The sequence below is a fragment of the Hyalella azteca genome, unplaced genomic scaffold (assembly GCF_000764305.2).
Source record: "Hyalella azteca isolate HAZT.00-mixed unplaced genomic scaffold, Hazt_2.0.2 contig7425, whole genome shotgun sequence".
Lineage (NCBI taxonomy): Eukaryota > Metazoa > Arthropoda > Malacostraca > Amphipoda > Hyalellidae > Hyalella > Hyalella azteca.
In genome coordinates, this window is record NW_025937551.1 from 17,994 (window position 1) to 35,245 (window position 17,252).

At 43.5% G+C, this 17,252-nt stretch overlaps 1 protein-coding gene across 1 annotated transcript; it reads right to left on the reverse strand.

Moving 5' to 3' along the window:
* Positions 1-2,483: 2,483 nt before the first annotated feature.
* On the reverse strand, positions 2,484-10,235 carry LOC108668093 (mitochondrial enolase superfamily member 1). Its single transcript, XM_047881253.1, has 9 exons — positions 9,795-10,235; positions 7,785-7,905; positions 7,536-7,654; positions 6,957-7,111; positions 5,293-5,411; positions 4,854-5,068; positions 4,176-4,347; positions 3,705-3,886; positions 2,484-3,425 (listed from the first exon to the last, which is right to left on the reverse strand). Exons 1-9 carry the CDS (start codon positions 9,870-9,872, stop codon positions 3,261-3,263), a joined length of 1,326 nt encoding a protein of 441 aa, XP_047737209.1. The 5' UTR covers positions 9,873-10,235; the 3' UTR covers positions 2,484-3,260.
* Positions 10,236-17,252: the final 7,017 nt, after the last annotated feature.

Below are 17,252 nucleotides of genomic sequence, written 5' to 3' on the forward strand. Positions count from 1 at the left end.
GTCCCAACTCGCGATGATCCACATTCTTCCTACGGTCCCAACTCGCGATGATCCACATATGTCCTACGGTCCCAACTCGCGATGATCCACATTTGTCCTACGGTCCCAACTCGCGATGATCCACATTCTTCCTACGGTCCCAACTCGCGATGATCCACATTTGTCCTACGGTCCCAACTCGCGATGATCCACATTCTTCCTACGGTCCCATCTCGCGATGATCCACATTTGTCCTACGGTCCCAACTCGCTATGATCCACATTTGTCCTACGGTTCCAACTCGCGATGATCCATATTCTTCCTACGGTCCCATCTCGCGATGATCCACATATGTCCTACGGTCCCAACTCGCGATGATCCACATTTGTCCTACGGTCCCAACTCGCGATGATCCACATTCTTCCTACGGTCCCAACTCGCGATGATCCACATTTGTCCTACGGTCCCAACTCGCGATGATCCACATTCTTCCTGCGGTCACAACTCGCGATGATCCATATTTTTCCTTCGGTTCCAACTCGCGATGATCCATATTCTTCCGGTCCCAACTCGCGATGATCCATATTCTTCCTTCGGTCCCAACTCGCGATGATCCATATTCTTCCTTCGGTCCCAACTCGCGATGATCCATATTCTTCCTTCGGTCCCAACTCGCGATGATCCATCTTCTTCCGGTCCCAACTCACGATGATCCACATTCTTCCTTCGGTCCCAACTCGCGATGATTCATATTCTTCCTTTGGTCCTAACTTGCGTTAGTCCATATCTTTCCTATCTTCGGTCCCCAACTCACGACGAATATCCTCCCTTCGATCCCCAACTCGCGCTGGTCCACACCTGTTTCGCCCCCTCGCTCCAGGGGGCCGCGGTTGTAGTCACTACGACAACATAGCCAAAAAACCGCGGATCTTGCCAGTGGACAATACAAATTTCCTCGTTTTATCTAGGATGATACACAAAAACCTCCTGTTTTGTATTTCGCGACAAGCAGCTAGATGCTGTAGGGAAAGGTCGAAAGGTATTTCATATGAAACGGAAGGGTTTGAAGTTTTGTGTCCCGCCTAGTCAGTTGCCACTATACATTGGACAAGTGAGCAGCGTGCGTTTGCTTTCGAGGCGTACTTTTCTAATGGCCGTTCCATTATCGCTACTCAACGAGCATTCCGTACTCGAATCCGCATTCGTCCTTCAGGTCGGGTTCCTGACCGGAACCCGATTTTATTTATGGGGTTAGTGTATGAGTTTTTTACGGGGTCCGATGTCATTTGTCCAGTGTCATCTTTAAAACTAAGTGATACAAATTTCAGGTAATGTCTTTTCAATAAAATTTATATTGTAATGAAGTCTTCACCAGTTCTTTTTTATTGGGCTTTAAAATCAGGACATGTCCGTGAATCACCATGTATATCATACTTAGACAATTTTTATTTTGCGGCCTATTCCTCTTTTTTGTTCCTGTTGCGCACTGTTCCTCTTTACTAACTAATATCGTTTGAAATCCGGGAAGGCGTAGTGATTCATGAACCACACCAGGCCGGAGCTCAATTAATGGAGTATACTCCTTCAAATATGCTTCACGTTTGTTGTTTGGACCATTTTTAAATTATATAATTTTGCAGTTTCTAAAGTCTCTAAAGGGTCAAATGAGTTAGAAAAATCTTAAACTTTTCCTTTTTCTCTTATCGATAAGGGGGTGCGCCATTCATCGCGACGGGACGACTTCTAAAGAATATGAAGAAGCAAACGAAAATGTTCGTCTCACTTTAATAATGACTTAAGCTATTTGTCCACACTAGTGGAAATCTCTGATGAATGAAAATGGCTGTAGAGAAGTGGGAGCTCACACTCCCAACGATCGTAGTACGACACCGCGGCTCTAATGACCACTTGACCAGAGTCACACTTTCAGGTAGGAACCCCCGACCTCCACAGGCGTTATCTTGACACCCCCAAGCCCTCATCTCTGATATTGAAGCCAGACCCCTGTCACGGATATTTCGAGACCCCAGACCCTTATAGATAAAGACTCTAGACCTCCGAAGGTATTATCATGACACCCCCAAGCCTTCATTTCTGATATTGAGTCCAGACCCTCGTGGGGAATATTTAGAGGCCCCAGACCCTTAGAGATAAAGACTCCAGACCTCCGCAGGTGATATCTATCTGGAAACCCATAACCCTTGTCTGTGATACTGACTCTAGACCCCCTGTGGGGGATATTTTGAGACCCCAGACCTTTATAGAAATAGACTCTAGACCCCTGCAGATGATGTCTTGAGACCACAGACCCGTGCAGAAGATATAGACCCCTGATCGATCAAGCTACATATTTTGAGGAGTAGGCTACAAACGAGTAATTTTTTGACGCTTTGAATCAGAGCATGTAAATTTCTTATTATGTAGGAATATATTTATGTCCTGGCTAGAATTTTAATTCTCAACATGCCAGGCATGGACAATGGAAAGGGAAATAGTGTTCACTCTTCGTTTGGTTCTTTTTATCTTCTGTAAAACTGCGGGACAAAATTCCGCACTTCAGAACAAACGAAATTATACATTTGGGAATCAGACGAACGATAAATCTAGACGGGTATTTAATAAGTCAAATCTTTGCATTACATAACTTTCGGCTGAAATAAATGATGAAAGTGGCAACAGATACCAATCCTTAGGAACTATCGTGGATGGTGTGCCCAAGTCTTTAAATTCGTATGTTGTCAACGGAAAATTTATGCCTACTGTACTCTGTCGAGGAAGACTTTACTTCACAGAGGAGAACAGTTAACCGACTACGATAATATGAACAAGAAATGAACGAAATAATTATGGTAAATTATCCTAAGCAGCAGTTCAGCGGAAGTTCTAATACTAGCAACCGCAAAAACAGTAATAAACGGCAGGAGGCTGCGATCCCGATTACAGCTCCGCGCCGTATGGCTACAATCGACAAGTGCATGTCGCACGCATAAAGGACGCGATAATTTACATATTTTAAGATGAAATATAATTTGAGAATCATACTATTTGCTGGTGGTATTTTCAGACCCCTTTCCCTCGACTTGTATATTTTGAATCCTAGATTAGTTACTAATATTTCGGCAAACCCCCAGACTTTTCTGACATAAAGAAATAACCACTATCACCGAATGTGTTCCTCACCCAAATAAGGTTAGCAGTGGCCATTACTAAGTAGAAATTAGAAATTTTAACTAATCAAACATAATATAAATTTCCCTGTACCAATCATTTAGTGCATCGTCCTATCGCTTGGAGATGCGTTCAATGGGACGCTCGACTAGGGGGCATTTCTCCATGGCGGGGTCTGGGAATTTTCCTTCTGCGTAGAGCTTCTTCCACGCTGGTCCTGCAGGATACTCGTAATCCTGCAGAGACTTCGCCCACATCTCCACGCTGTAGCCTGGGATCTGCACACACAGTAGGATAATGCTCGCATGTTCATGAGGCAGTTGTTGAAGTGTATCACGCACCTTAAGGAGGGAAGTAACGGCAGTTGGTGAAGTGTACCACGCACCTTAGGAGGGAAGTAGTGGCAGTTGGTGAAGTGTACCACGCACCTTAGGAGGGAAGTAGTGACAGTTAGTGAAGTGTATCACGCACCTTAGGAGGGAAGTAGTGGCAGTTAGTGAAGTGTATCACGAACCATAGGAGGGAAGTAGCAGCAGTTGGTGAAGTGTATCACGCACCTTAGGAGGGAAGTAGCGGCAGTTGGTGACATTTATTTGTGTCTTGAAGTGCTCCTCGAGATGTGGTACATACTCAATGACCCTGTTCTTGGTGGTGCCAGTCAAGCTCACATAATCCCACATCTGGAGGTGCTGCACCATCTGGCACAGCCCCACTCCTCCGGCGTGGGGACACACCGGCACTGTGGAGGAAACATGAATTCCTGGTTTGAATAACCTAGTTTCAACGTCCTACTTTCAAACATCCTAGTTTCGCAAGAATTTTGAATGACATTCAATTTTGATCAACATCCTATTCCACTGGAAAAAAAAAACAAGAAATTAACGCAACGCAATTATTATTATACAGTATAGCGCAATATTTTTATTCTAAACTGAATTATATTGTCGACTTGATGAAGTGAAAAAACGCCATTTAATCGTCTTCAGGATCGCATGACGCCTTGCCACGCGGTAGACGCAGACGCTCACCATTGAACTTTTTGGCCATAAGATAGATGGCTAAGACCTCCGAGACGCCACCGACGCGGCAGGCGTCGATCTGGCAGAAGTCGATGGCCTTGGCCTGAAGAAGCTGCTTGAACACCACGCGGTTCTGGCAGGCCTCGCCCGTCGCTACGCCGATGCCCAGGGGCCGTAACGCCTGCAATGGGGGACCATATTGTCAAAAGGGTTGCCAGAAGGCCTAAAAATGGCAAGTACACACAGAAAAGGCCAGAAAAGGCTAACAATTCAATATTATAATTTTATTTTGAGGTTACGACGAAAACAATCAAATTCCATAATTTGAATTCTGTAAAATACAATAAGGAAGGAAGTACCGCCATACTGCCATGATAAATTTTTGCAGGCCATCGCAACTTATAAAAAAATAAATAGTAGAATTTGACCGAAAAAGCCTCTGGCAACGGTGATTGTGGTTATTAAAGAGGGAATGTTATGGCCGATGGAAGTTGTGGGCGAATAAGGTGGAGATGCTACCGATGTTATCCACCTTTTTCTGATCTCAAAGCGATCTCATGAAAAAGTGTCTTAAATTAGTTGACGCGTTCACTGAATACAGTACGAGCACCTGTATTAAATAACCGAATAAATAACCTCAATTAAAATAACCGAAATGCGCCATTATAGTGTGATGCGACCACCCACATCGGCAATAGTGGCGTGCCCCAGGATGTCATCAGGGCTGGTGGGTTCCTCGATCCAGAGGGGGCGGCAGAAACCGATGATGTCACGCACAAGCCTGCATCGCTCCTTGTCGCGCTGCAGGTCGAGTCCGACCTTCAATTTGAAGTGCCGCCATCCTCGAGCCAGGAACTGCTCGCACTTCGTCCTAATCTTCTCGTCCGAGTACTCGATCCAGCCTGCCTCGATATGCGATATTTTTAAGTAACTAGTTACCGAGTACCAGATCCAGCCTTCCGCGATATGCGACACTAAGTGACTAGTTGAGTTGAAATTGCACTGCAATGCACAGCATAGAGGAAGAACAAGAATCGTTATTTACAGCTAGGAGCGGCTACAGCACTGTGAAAAAATATCGAGACAGCCAAGCATAGCACAGTATAAGCAGAGTACAGCACAGTACCTGCAGCAGTGGTGTAGGCGGGGTAGCCGTTCTTCAGCATGAAGTTCTCGCGTTCCTGCTTGCCCTCCTGCATCTGCTGCAGCATTTGCAGCGCCTCCTGCTCCGTCAGCGCGTCCGTTCTGCGTGCAGTGCAGGTGCACAGTAACATGAATATCATTGTATCATGATCATGATCAGCGTTGTACCATGACAAACGTTTATTTTTGTATTGCAAATAAATTAACGTGATATTAAAATAATATGGATGGGCGATAGAAACGTCGAAACATCGAGCAAACGTTGATGGATGAACGAAACATCAATTGACGAAAGAAACGTCGATGGATGGCAGGTTTAGTGACGGATGGATCCGGGTAATCCAGAAGGCCGTAACCAGGAGATTGGTTCTGTACGTAGAGGAAGCTGACATTTTCCACAGCAGACAGCACGGTTTTAGGCGAAATTGCTCCCGTGTGTTTCAGTTACTGGACCATCGGCACCAAATTATGGCCAAACAGAAGAAGGGGGCTGGCGTGGACGTGGTGTTTGAACTTTGCAGAAGGTCCCATAGTTGACAGTTGGCCATAGAGTGCTCTTCAGAAAACTAAGACTACTGAGAGTCGAATGAAAAATATTGGCGTTGATTATAAAACTAGGCGAGCGTGAAAAGTGTAGTAACACAAGTTACGGTACTTAGACCGATCATCTTCCTCATTCACATTATCAACATGAATGTGATCGTCTTCCTCATAGACGTCGTCATTCGCGGATGACACGAGGGTGATGACAACAATTACAGATAGAAAGACGGTAGAAGGCTGTGAACAAGGAATTCAACAGCACCAAGTTTGAGTTACTGATATACAGAGGTGACGAATGTGTCTGAATCTTGAGTACCCAGGCCAAGTTTGATGATCACAGGACAGCAATAACCGCATTTGACAGGCGTCAGATGAAATAGATCTTGCAGACGTTCTGAACAAGAGAAACAGATGAGCACACTCTTCAAAGCCTTCATGATCCTTCTCTTTGAATATTGCTGTCACTGTTGGCACGTATCCCGTTCGCGGTGGCTTCAGTGCAGCAACTTGAAATCCTGCAAACCTCCAAGTCTAGGATCAGTGGGATGGAAGAGCTGGAATACTGAGGGAAGCTGGAGCGCTTGGGTCTGTACTCGCTGCAGAGGAGGCTTGAGGGGTATGTAATTTTTTTGCACACGAAAAATAATAACCAGACTGGCCCTTAACTTCGAAGCCGAGACCTTCAGGATTGTGACATAATAATACTAGAGAAGAAGGAGAGTGGGCAGGGTACCCCCCATTACGTAACGGGCTACGGTCAGATTTCAATCTCTGCGGGAGGAATCCCTTTCCGTTGCGGGGCTGAGGTTGTTGAACGTCTCGCCCATGGAGCTAAGAAGAGGGGAGAAAAAAAACGTTCACATCTGGAAAAATCGTCGGCAGTTCAAAGAAACGCTGATGGGTGTAACGTTCCATCAATTAAATGTTGATAAAAAAAACATACCTCGAGACGCCGTTGTACTCGAGCACAACAGCGTTTGTGTGCAGCAATGTTGCTCGTACGCACGTACATCAGTAACATCACTCACACAATCGCGCATCACTCGCACACACGTGCACCACGTACACACACGTTCATCACTCACACACACGTGCACCACTCACATGTACGTGAAGTCGATGGTGCTGACCAGCACTTGTGGGTCCATGTCCACGAGCAGCTTCCACAGCGGCACGCGCTCCAGCCGGGCCCACAGATCCCACAGCGCGTTGACCACAGCACCCACAGCAAGATGCACCACACCCTTCTCTGGCCCCACCTGCCCACCCACGAGGGTTAATTAATTACCATCTGCCCACCCAGTGGGGGAGAGGGGGGGTTACTGACCACAGCACCCACAGCAGGGTGCACCACACCCTTATCCGGCTCCACCTGCACACCCAGGAGGGCATCCGACAACCCACCGTTAGTTGCACTACGCCCTCTTCGGCCCAACCGAGGGGGGGTTGGTGACCCGACACCCATCACCCACTACTCACTCACAGCAGCTGGCTCACCCATCACCCACTACTAACGACCGCAGCTGGCTCAACCATCACCCACTACTCACCCACCGCAGCTGGCTCACCCATCACCCACTACTCACCCACTGCAGCTGGCTCACCCATCACCCACTACTCACCCACCGCAGCTGGCTCACCACTCACCCACCGCAGCTGGCTCACCCATAACCCACCACTCACCCACCGCAGCTGGCTCTCAGACACCAGGGAGTGCCAGGTGGCGCGCATGTTGCCGTACAAGAGCTTGCTGAGCGGCCGCCCCACCACCAGCCGCGCCAGGGACTTCACCGCGCTCACCACTGCACAGGTGGTAACGTTGTCACCACTCACCCATCACTCACCCATCACTCACCCATCACTCACCCATCACTCACCCATCACTCACCCATCACTCACCCATCACTCACCCATCACTCACCCAGCACTTACCCAGCTCCGTTCCCCGCCCGAGGGTGAAGCAGAGTCCGTGTCCTCGCAAGTCCGTGTCCGTGAAGAGCGTCACGTACGCGCACGAGTAGTCGGGGTCCGGGTGCTGCTCAGAGGGACACGTCTTTGTGAGGCACAGGTGAAGTACTCATTACACACGAACAATAGACATGAATATTGTGCTGCTCAGAGGGACACGTCTTTGTAAAGCACAGGTAAAGCACTAACAAAATAGGGTGCTGTGGTTCCAAGAATTTTTCACTACAAAGAATTGTCGCACACACTAGAAAGAAATAGTTCAGATATTTGTGCAGCATCAAGCGCTGAAATTTTTTTCCCTATCTCACAAACTCCCTATCTTTCTACCTATCTCACAAACTCTATTACTTTCTCCCTATTTCTAAAACTCCCTATCTATAAACCTGTGTTGTAACAGGGAGTGACAGAGTGCATATGAAACAGCATCAACCGGTTCATTTGGTTATAGTTAATAATACAAAATTTTCGAGATTCAATAGAATAATTCGTGCGATTTGCTAGGCTTTGAATTATCAGAAAAATACATAATACTCGGAGACATACATTAACCTCAGCCGCGACGACACTCCTGTCAAAAGTTGGTTATTCCATCCACCAATGAAGCTCATTTTTATGAAGAAAAATAGATATCGGGGCAAATCCTATGGCTTAAATTTTGGGTTGAAACAAAATTTATTACGAGTGTGGTCGTCATACATTATTCTTACTAACTTCTCGTAAGTATTCACTATTTCTCATTTAACAATAACCTGCGCTAATTACATTACGTGAGAAAAACGACATTATTTTTAGGCCTCGAAATTCCCACAAGAATGGTAAAACAATATTTTTCCATTATTTGTTGCCGCCGCAATTGTGAATAGGTATCGAACAGTGGAAACAACGTTCTCTACAGAAACTCTAATGCTCTTCAAGATTGTGAATTAACTGGAACGCCTCTTCACTTGACAGGCTCACTTCATTATCTGCGCGAGCATTTACGATATCGTACTTCGAATACGATGGTCCCGGTGCTCATTAGGAAGCAAACAACTGCCCATAGCGAAGAATCGGACTTCGATGGAACCTCGGCCGCCTCAGCCTCTTTTGTTACCGGAAAATGTTGCCGCTACACTCTGAGAAATAGTCCTAAAAATATATATATACACTCTGAGAAATAGTCCTAAAATGTTGCCGCTACACTCTGAGAAATAGAAATAGTCATAGTCCAGATAGTGATGCACCTTTTATCCTTGTAAGGGTCATCCATTCTCAGTTTGGTTCAGCGAAATTACGTAACAGTGCTACGTCTACATTTTGATAGTGTTGTAAGTGCGAACGTGTGTCAATTTCTAATAATCTTAACCATATATTTTTCTGAGTGTATGACGGCGGCACGGGGACGTGGGCCGCGGGAACCGAGTTTAGTCGAGGTTCGGTTCAAGGATTTCATGATTGAAATGATAACATATAAAACACAATAAAAATAAAATGAAAATCAATTAACGTATTAATTTAAGAATGCCGCCAGTGCATGAAAAACGCAGAAAACAAATTTATTTTTTCACACTACTCGCGTGCTGTTGTTCAGAGATGTTTTATATGAAATGAGACGCAAGTCGTCACTCTACACATAAGACGACGCCTGCAGTAGACCCAATTAAACTCATCGAAATAAGTTAAGAAGGTTTTCCCGTAACGTCCAAACAGCGTAACATTTTTTTTCATCGCTCAAACCTGCGAGATCTTTTGTCGAACAGCACAACAATGTTATTTATCATATAACATATTTCATATGTTTTTAATATATTTTTCGTATAATAATGTTATTTCACCGCCTGAACATAGGGCAGTGAACAATATAATATTGTTACATTATAGATACGTGAGTTAAGCGCTATAGCAAAACCTGCAATACACAGGCTGTTTGTACGTCACTGAGGGCATCACTTTCACCAAGATCAAGTTAACTGGTCACTCCTACGCATTAATGACGTTCTCGAGGGATGTAGGGAAGCGAATGTCGCGCACCGACAGCGCCCGCACGCGCGTCGCTGCGAAGTTGTCGCTCATTGTGGGCTATAAGTGGGCTGAAAATGGACAGAGATGGGCTAGAAGTGGGCTGAAAGTAAACAGAGTTGAGCTAAGAGTGGGCCTAAGTGGGATGAAAGCGGACAGAGGTAACTAAGATGTGGGCTGAAGTGGGATGAAAGTGGACAGAGGTGGGCTATATATGGGCTGAAGAGGGATGAAAGTGGACAGAGGTGGGCTAAGAGTGGGCTGAAGTGGTCTAAAAGTGTATCAATTATTATTTTGCTTATTTCTGCCCAGACAGAACATATACAGGATTAAATCGGGATTCACTTCTACGCAACAATCAAAATTTGATAATAGAATGATAATAGAAGGTGTTTAAGAATTGGGTGAACAGCATACATTTGCACCCCAGGCACTGCAGCCTGCTCAGCGGCAGCGCTGGTGGGGGTGGCAGCCACATTGCAGCTGACACTTGCCACTGAACAAACAAACTTATTATGAACAATGAAATTTCTTATGGAATCTCACCACATTTCCATCTTTACGTCACACGGTCACCACACTTCCTTCTCTACGTCACACGGTCACCACACTTCCCTCTCTACGTCACACGGATACCACACTTCCCTCTCTACGTCACACAGTTACCGCACTTCCCTCTCTACATCACACGGTCACCACACTTCCCTCACTACATCACTTCCTTCTTCCCGTCACACGGTCATACTCATAGGTCACCTCACACGGTCACCACACACCACTCATGGTAAGCACCATGACAACTAGCAAGAAACTTGTGCATTATTTAATCATGTCCCCTGGAAATAAGTACCGCTTATCATTGATAAGCAAAGCTATCGCCGAGAGTCCTGCCTCCCGGTATCGGTGATAAGCCGGCAAGAAGCTAAAGAGAACTGTATGCTCGAACAAAATCCTATACCACAATAGTCTGCCTATGTTGGATGCATGCGTTTAATGCAGCATAATCTTCTCTGCTGATGAGCAAATATAACTGAAATATTTATTTTGCAAACAAACGCAGGGAAACATACGTTTTATACAAGCTCCATTATTAACGCTGTTGTGCTTAAACACTGATATATACTGGGTTGTATAAATGCTGTGAAAAAGCTTCTGCATTTTTCTCCAATTATATGCAAAGTTGTTTTCGTACTATTATATTGGGAACAGTAGTTTTTACTGTTATTGTGTTTCTATGCTGCAAGGTGCCGACGCTGTTATCTAATCTTTCTTATCTTAAGCACGTCATTTTGAGAATATATTGTAGCATACAAAATTGTTGTTTTCACTTGCGCGCGCAATAAACGCTCTCAAATAAAAATACTCAAAAATCTACGAACAGTTTAACAGGCACACACGTAAACATTGATGTTCCACCAAATTAATACACCATATATGCATGTGATGTTGGAAGTGCCCTTCAGGAATAAATATAGCAGATAAATGAAAATTAGATAAAAACCTGCAGAACACTGCTGTGTTAGTAAAACAAGGTCGCGATGTGACCAGAAGAAACCACAAAGTGAAGTGCAAACAAAACCAAGACCTCCCCATGCTACTGGGTAGTTCACAGTTGTTTTAATTACTACGTAATCATACTATAGCTCATCCATCCGCTGAGGCAATTTGCTCCGGTACCATATATAGACAGGATGCTGACGTCAAACCAATGGGCGCTGCTGCGTTCACAAACGTGTTCAGGACACATGTGCTTCACGAACAGCTGCTAACGTAATTTTCGAATTGCTGCTAAAGTAATCAATTTTAAAACAATATAATCATGTACGTTGTAGCAAGAACTCAAATCAAGTCAACTTTCGTACGGTTATTGCTAAGAAACCATAAATGTTTTCAGAGTTTGAAATCCAATGTTGGCAGAAGGTGTTAAATTTAACAAGTACATCCCATGGGATCATCCGCCATTTACCTAAAATTTACACTGTACGAATAAACTTTGCTAGGTTATTAACGGAACTTATAAAATCCTTCTCTCACTGGGCAGCAACTAACTCTCCACCACCAACACGGACACCGACTGAAGGGATGCGGTTAGCAACTGTAAGTATCCTGCAGCTAAGGCATCACGTAAGCAAGCTTCATATGGAGGACGCATGGGGTCGTTAGGTCCGACTTGCTCGTAGTTCTTTCACCTTGCATGTCCTTCAAATCAATTAATTATTTTCTTAGTAAAACGTTATGCCTTCAATATATGTTGAAACGTTCCATATTTCAGATAAATGGAGAATTTTTTTTCAATGTTCAATGTGACAATGACTTGTTGTTGAACCATTGAATTTTACCGTGAAAATATGATTGAACAATAACATAATATGACCATATCATAATGCTAGTTCACTTTAATATTTATTTCATTCATTTTTAGAATTTTTCCGATTACAAATCTTTCCACAATTGAAGGACTCAATTTGTCACAATAATTTAAAGTAAATAAAGCCGTTGATTGTAAATAAAGCCGTTGACGAAGATGCCTTCCATGCCTGGCAACAAGCAAACAACAATTACAATGTAACACTAACCCAACCATCTCAAAATCCATAAACATAAAAGAGTAAATGCCATATATTCATCGTATTTTAATTATGCATCTCGAAGTAATGCAATTTTTGTTACAAATAAAGTTATATACGATTTTTTTAATAAATGTTTTTACGACCGAAGTTAAAAATTTTCGCTGAAAATGTCTATGGATATAATATAATAGCTTCTGCTTAAATAAATTTTTTAATTGACTTTTCCATTTTCTTTATTGTATTTAGAGCCGATACCAATCTAAACTTATTCGCAGCGGTAGCGTTACAGCAGCGCCTGCAGCGGGTCTGTGCTTCCAACAGTAAGTGTCCCATAAAAATTGCAAATACCAAAATTATTAATAACGTAAAAATAAATATTTCATTGAAACATTTTAGATGCATATGAGCATATTATAATTCATAAAAAACAAACGATGCTGTAACACGTAACAAAACAAAAATTTGAGGTTGTGGAACCTGAGACAAGTGGTAGCTACATCAGTTGATCACTGATCAGTACATGTATGATTAGATTTCAAAAGACGAAGCTTAAATGGACTTACTGGGTAAGCGTTGAATGTTAAACCTAAATTTTCTAAGGATCCTAGCTTTTCACCTCTATATTTTTTTCTAAGACTTTTTGATGAGTTCACACGGCAGGGTGGCCCAGTGGTTAAAGTTCAGAGTACTAAGATTGGAGCAAAGAGGCGCGGGTTCGATCCCAGCTCTGTGCGCCAGTTTCTGGTCAGAATCGGCAAGGAGGCCGGGCGATTAAGCAGTGCGCAGAATTGTAGCAGTGAGTTGCGAGTTCGAGACCGCAAAAATGCTGTGAATGTTCTGCGATGTTAAGAATCGGTGACAGGCCTACGGCCTAATAACGCTGAAACCGCTATTATTATTATAAATAGATGATATATAAGTACTTATATCATTAGTCTGCTTATATCGCAAGTTCACAAGGAATTTAAAAGCAAAGAAAACGCCAAGAAAATTCACCATATCGATAACAATAAGTCCAGCAGCTATCTCAATTAATCGTCAGTTATGGAAAGATCGGGTTCCAAAGGCCGGATCCCTTGTGAATCAAGTCACGAAAATTACAAGAATCGAACAGGCAATAGGCCTATTTCTTCAGTGTCGACTCTTCTATTCTATTTATAATGAAAAACGCGTGCTCAACGCATCGCCGGGCTCTTGGTAGGCGATTGTTGAAAATTTTCTTTGACTGGTCGCGCCACCTCGCGTTGTGTCTGGCCACCTACACACGTCAGCGCGCTCCAAGCTTCCGCGCGCTTCAGCTTTCTCGCTTTTAGTCTGGCCGTACCCTAAGAGATAAAGACTGCAGACCTCCGCAACTGATATCTTGAAACCCAAAACCCTTAACTGTGTTATTGACTACTGATATTTTGAGACCCAAGACCGTTATAGAAATATAAGACCTCTGATACTTACATAGCTAATACGAGGCAAGTTTTTTTAAGTAAGGACCTTTTTGGAATTAAAAAAGACGTGCAAAGTTAACGCAATATTTATTTTTACATGAAAGCCTGTACCTTAATCTACTTTTCTACATAATTTCCGTGAATATTGAGGCAATTGTCATAACATAGCACCAGTTTTTGAATACCCTCCTGATAAAATTCGGCCGCCTGACTTGGAGGTGAAATTCTACTGAAAACGCCTGAAATTATGCCACCTGACTCGTCAAGAAGAATAATTTTCAGGCGTTTTTCAGCAGAATTTCTCCTTCATTCCAGCAGAATTCATAATTTCAGCAGAGTTTCATCTCCAAGTCAGGCGGCACAATTTTATCAGAAGGGTATTCAAAAACTGGTGCTACGTTATGACAATTGCCTCAATATTCACGGAAATTATGTGAAAAAGTAGATTAAGGTACAGGCTTTCATGTAAAAATAAAATTATTGCAATATCTATGCACGTCTTTTTTAAATTCCAAAACGCTCCTTACTTATAAAACATGCCTCGTATATTATGAGTAGGCTACAAATTAGTAATTTTCTGAAGCTCAGAATAAAAGCACGTAAATTCATTATTATATGGGAATGTATTTATGTTCTGGCTAGAATTCAAAAGTCCAGCTCATAATGCCAAGCAGAGATAATGGAAAGGAAAATACTTTTCACTCTTCATTTGTTTCCTTTACCTTCTGTAAATTGCGGGACAAAATTCCGCACATCAGAACAAACGAAATCATAAATTTGGGAATTTGACGAACGATAAATCTACAAGGGTATTTAATAAACCAATATCTAAGCATCACATAACTTTCGGCTGAAATAAATATACATGTGGCAACAGTTACAAATCCATAGGAACTAACGTGGATGGTGTGCCCTATGACTTTAAATTCGTAAGTTGTCAACGGAAAATTTAAGCCTACTGTACTCTGTCGAGGAAGACTTTACTTCACAGAGGAGAACTGTAAACCGACTACGATAATATGAACAAGAAATGAACGAGATAATTATAGTAAATTAGCCAAAGGAGTAGTTTAGCGAAAGTTCTACTACTAGCAACAGCAAAATCAGTAATAAACGGCAGACGGCTGAGATCCCGATTTACAGCTCCGCGCCGTAATTAAGGCTACAATCGAAAAGTGCATGTCGCACGCATAAAGGACGCGACAATTTACATATTTATATATTTTGAGATGAGATATAGTTTGAGAATCAGACTATTTGCTGGTGGTATTTTAAGATCCCTTCCCCTCGACTTGTATATTTTGAATCCTAGATTAGTTACTAATATTTCGGCAAACCCCCAGACTTTTCTGACATAAAGAAATAACCACTATCACCGAATGTGTTCCTCACCCAAATAAGGTTAGCAGTGACCATAACTAAGTAGAAATTAGAAATTTTAACTAATCAAACATAATATAAATTTCCCTGTACCAATCATTTAGTGCATCGTCCTATCGCTTGGAGATGCGTTCAATGGGACGCTCGACTAGGGGGCATTTCTCCATGGCGGGGTCTGGGAATTTTCCTTCTGCGTAGAGCTTCTTCCACGCTGGTCCTGCAGGATACTCGTAATCCTGCAGAGACTTCGCCCACATCTCCACGCTGTAGCCTGGGATCTGCACACACAGTAGGATAATGCTCGCATGTTCATGCACATCAAGATTTATGCCACACTTCTCAATGCCAAATATAAACCTTCTTCGTAGAGGTCATAATTAATGATAATAAATATATGTACTTCCCTTCATGTTGCCATGGAAACAGAAGTGGTGGCAGTTGGTGCACCTTAGTGGAGGTGGAAAAAGTAGCGGCAGTTGGTGAAGTGTATCACGCACCTTAGGAGGGAAGTATATAGTGGCAGTTGGTGTAGTGTACCACGCACCTTAGGAGGGAAGTAGCGGCAGTTGGTGAAGTGTACCACGCAGCTTAGGAGGGAAGTAGCGGCAGTTGGTGAAGTGTACCACGCACCTTAGGAAGGAAGTAGTGGCAGTTGGTGAAGTGTATCACGCACCTGAGGAGGGAAGTAGTGGCAGTTGGTGAAGTGTACCACGCACCTTAGGAGGGAAGTAGCGGCAGTTGGTGAAGTGTACCACGCACCTTAGGAGGGAAGTAGCGGCAGTTGGACGAAAATAGCCTGCATGCCGAATTTCAGATCTCTAGAGCAATCAGAAGTGGGCTAATTTTCGTTGTCAATGTTAACAACAAACAAACGCGAAGCTAAGCTAAGAAAAACGTGTTAAAAACGTGTTAAAAATACGCCACATAAAAAAAGATAATGCCAGTGCAGAGCTAAGGGCGAGGTAAACGGATCGGAAGTGCAACGATATTTTTTTACGGTACAAAATCAATCTTTCCCGGTCAATCTTCTTGGTTCGTGTGTCATCGTTAAATTGAGATCGTGCTTTATCGTGAAATAGAGATCGTGTGTCATAGTGAACCAGCAATCGTACATTTCTGTTGGCCATGCTTCATCGTGATAGGGCGATCGTACGTTATCGTGATGTCGTGATCGTGTTTCACCATGATACAATGATCGGACGTTACAGTGATACAGCGATTGTGTGTTGCGGTGATGCAGTGATCGTACGTTATCGAGATACAGACATCTGTAGTGATTACTAGAGATATTATAGGATTTAAAATCCCTCAGTACCAAACCCCTCAGATCTACGCTATCGTGGTTCAGAGATCGTGCGTTGCCCTGATACAGCGACCGTTCGTTACCGGGATACAGCGACCGTTCGTTATCGGGATACAGCGACCGTTCGTTACCGGGATACAGCGACAGTTCGTTACCGGGATACAGCGACCGTTCGTTACCGGGATACAGCGACCGTTCGTTACCGGGATACAGCGACCGTTCGTTACCGGGATACAGCGACCGTTCGTTACCGGGATACAGCGACCGNCTATCCAACGGTACCACTGCCATCTAGATGTGTATAAGAGACAGACCTTACATTCATCGTTGGGCGACTAGGAATGCATATCCAAAGTTTCGTTCATATATGTTCAGTAGTGTGGAAAATAATTTATGCCAACTGTAAATTTTGGCCCGTATGACCGCACAAGTTGGAAACGAAGGTGAAATGGAATAAACGCTACCGACCTAAACATCACCGTTACGCCTTAATGAATGCATGTGCTAAGTTTCATCGTGCTGCGTTCATTAGTTTGTGAGATATTTCATGTTCACTTAACCTTGTAGACCGGCCACGAGACTGATCGCTCTGACCGCTTGACCGGCCGCTGTAAGAGGCGTCCGTGAGGCGACTTACACTCATACACATGAAGGCAAAATTTTCGCAAGTCAACAGCTCATAAATCTGTCAATTCTAAATGGATTTTCTAAGAATTCCTAACTAACCGAATAGTTTTCA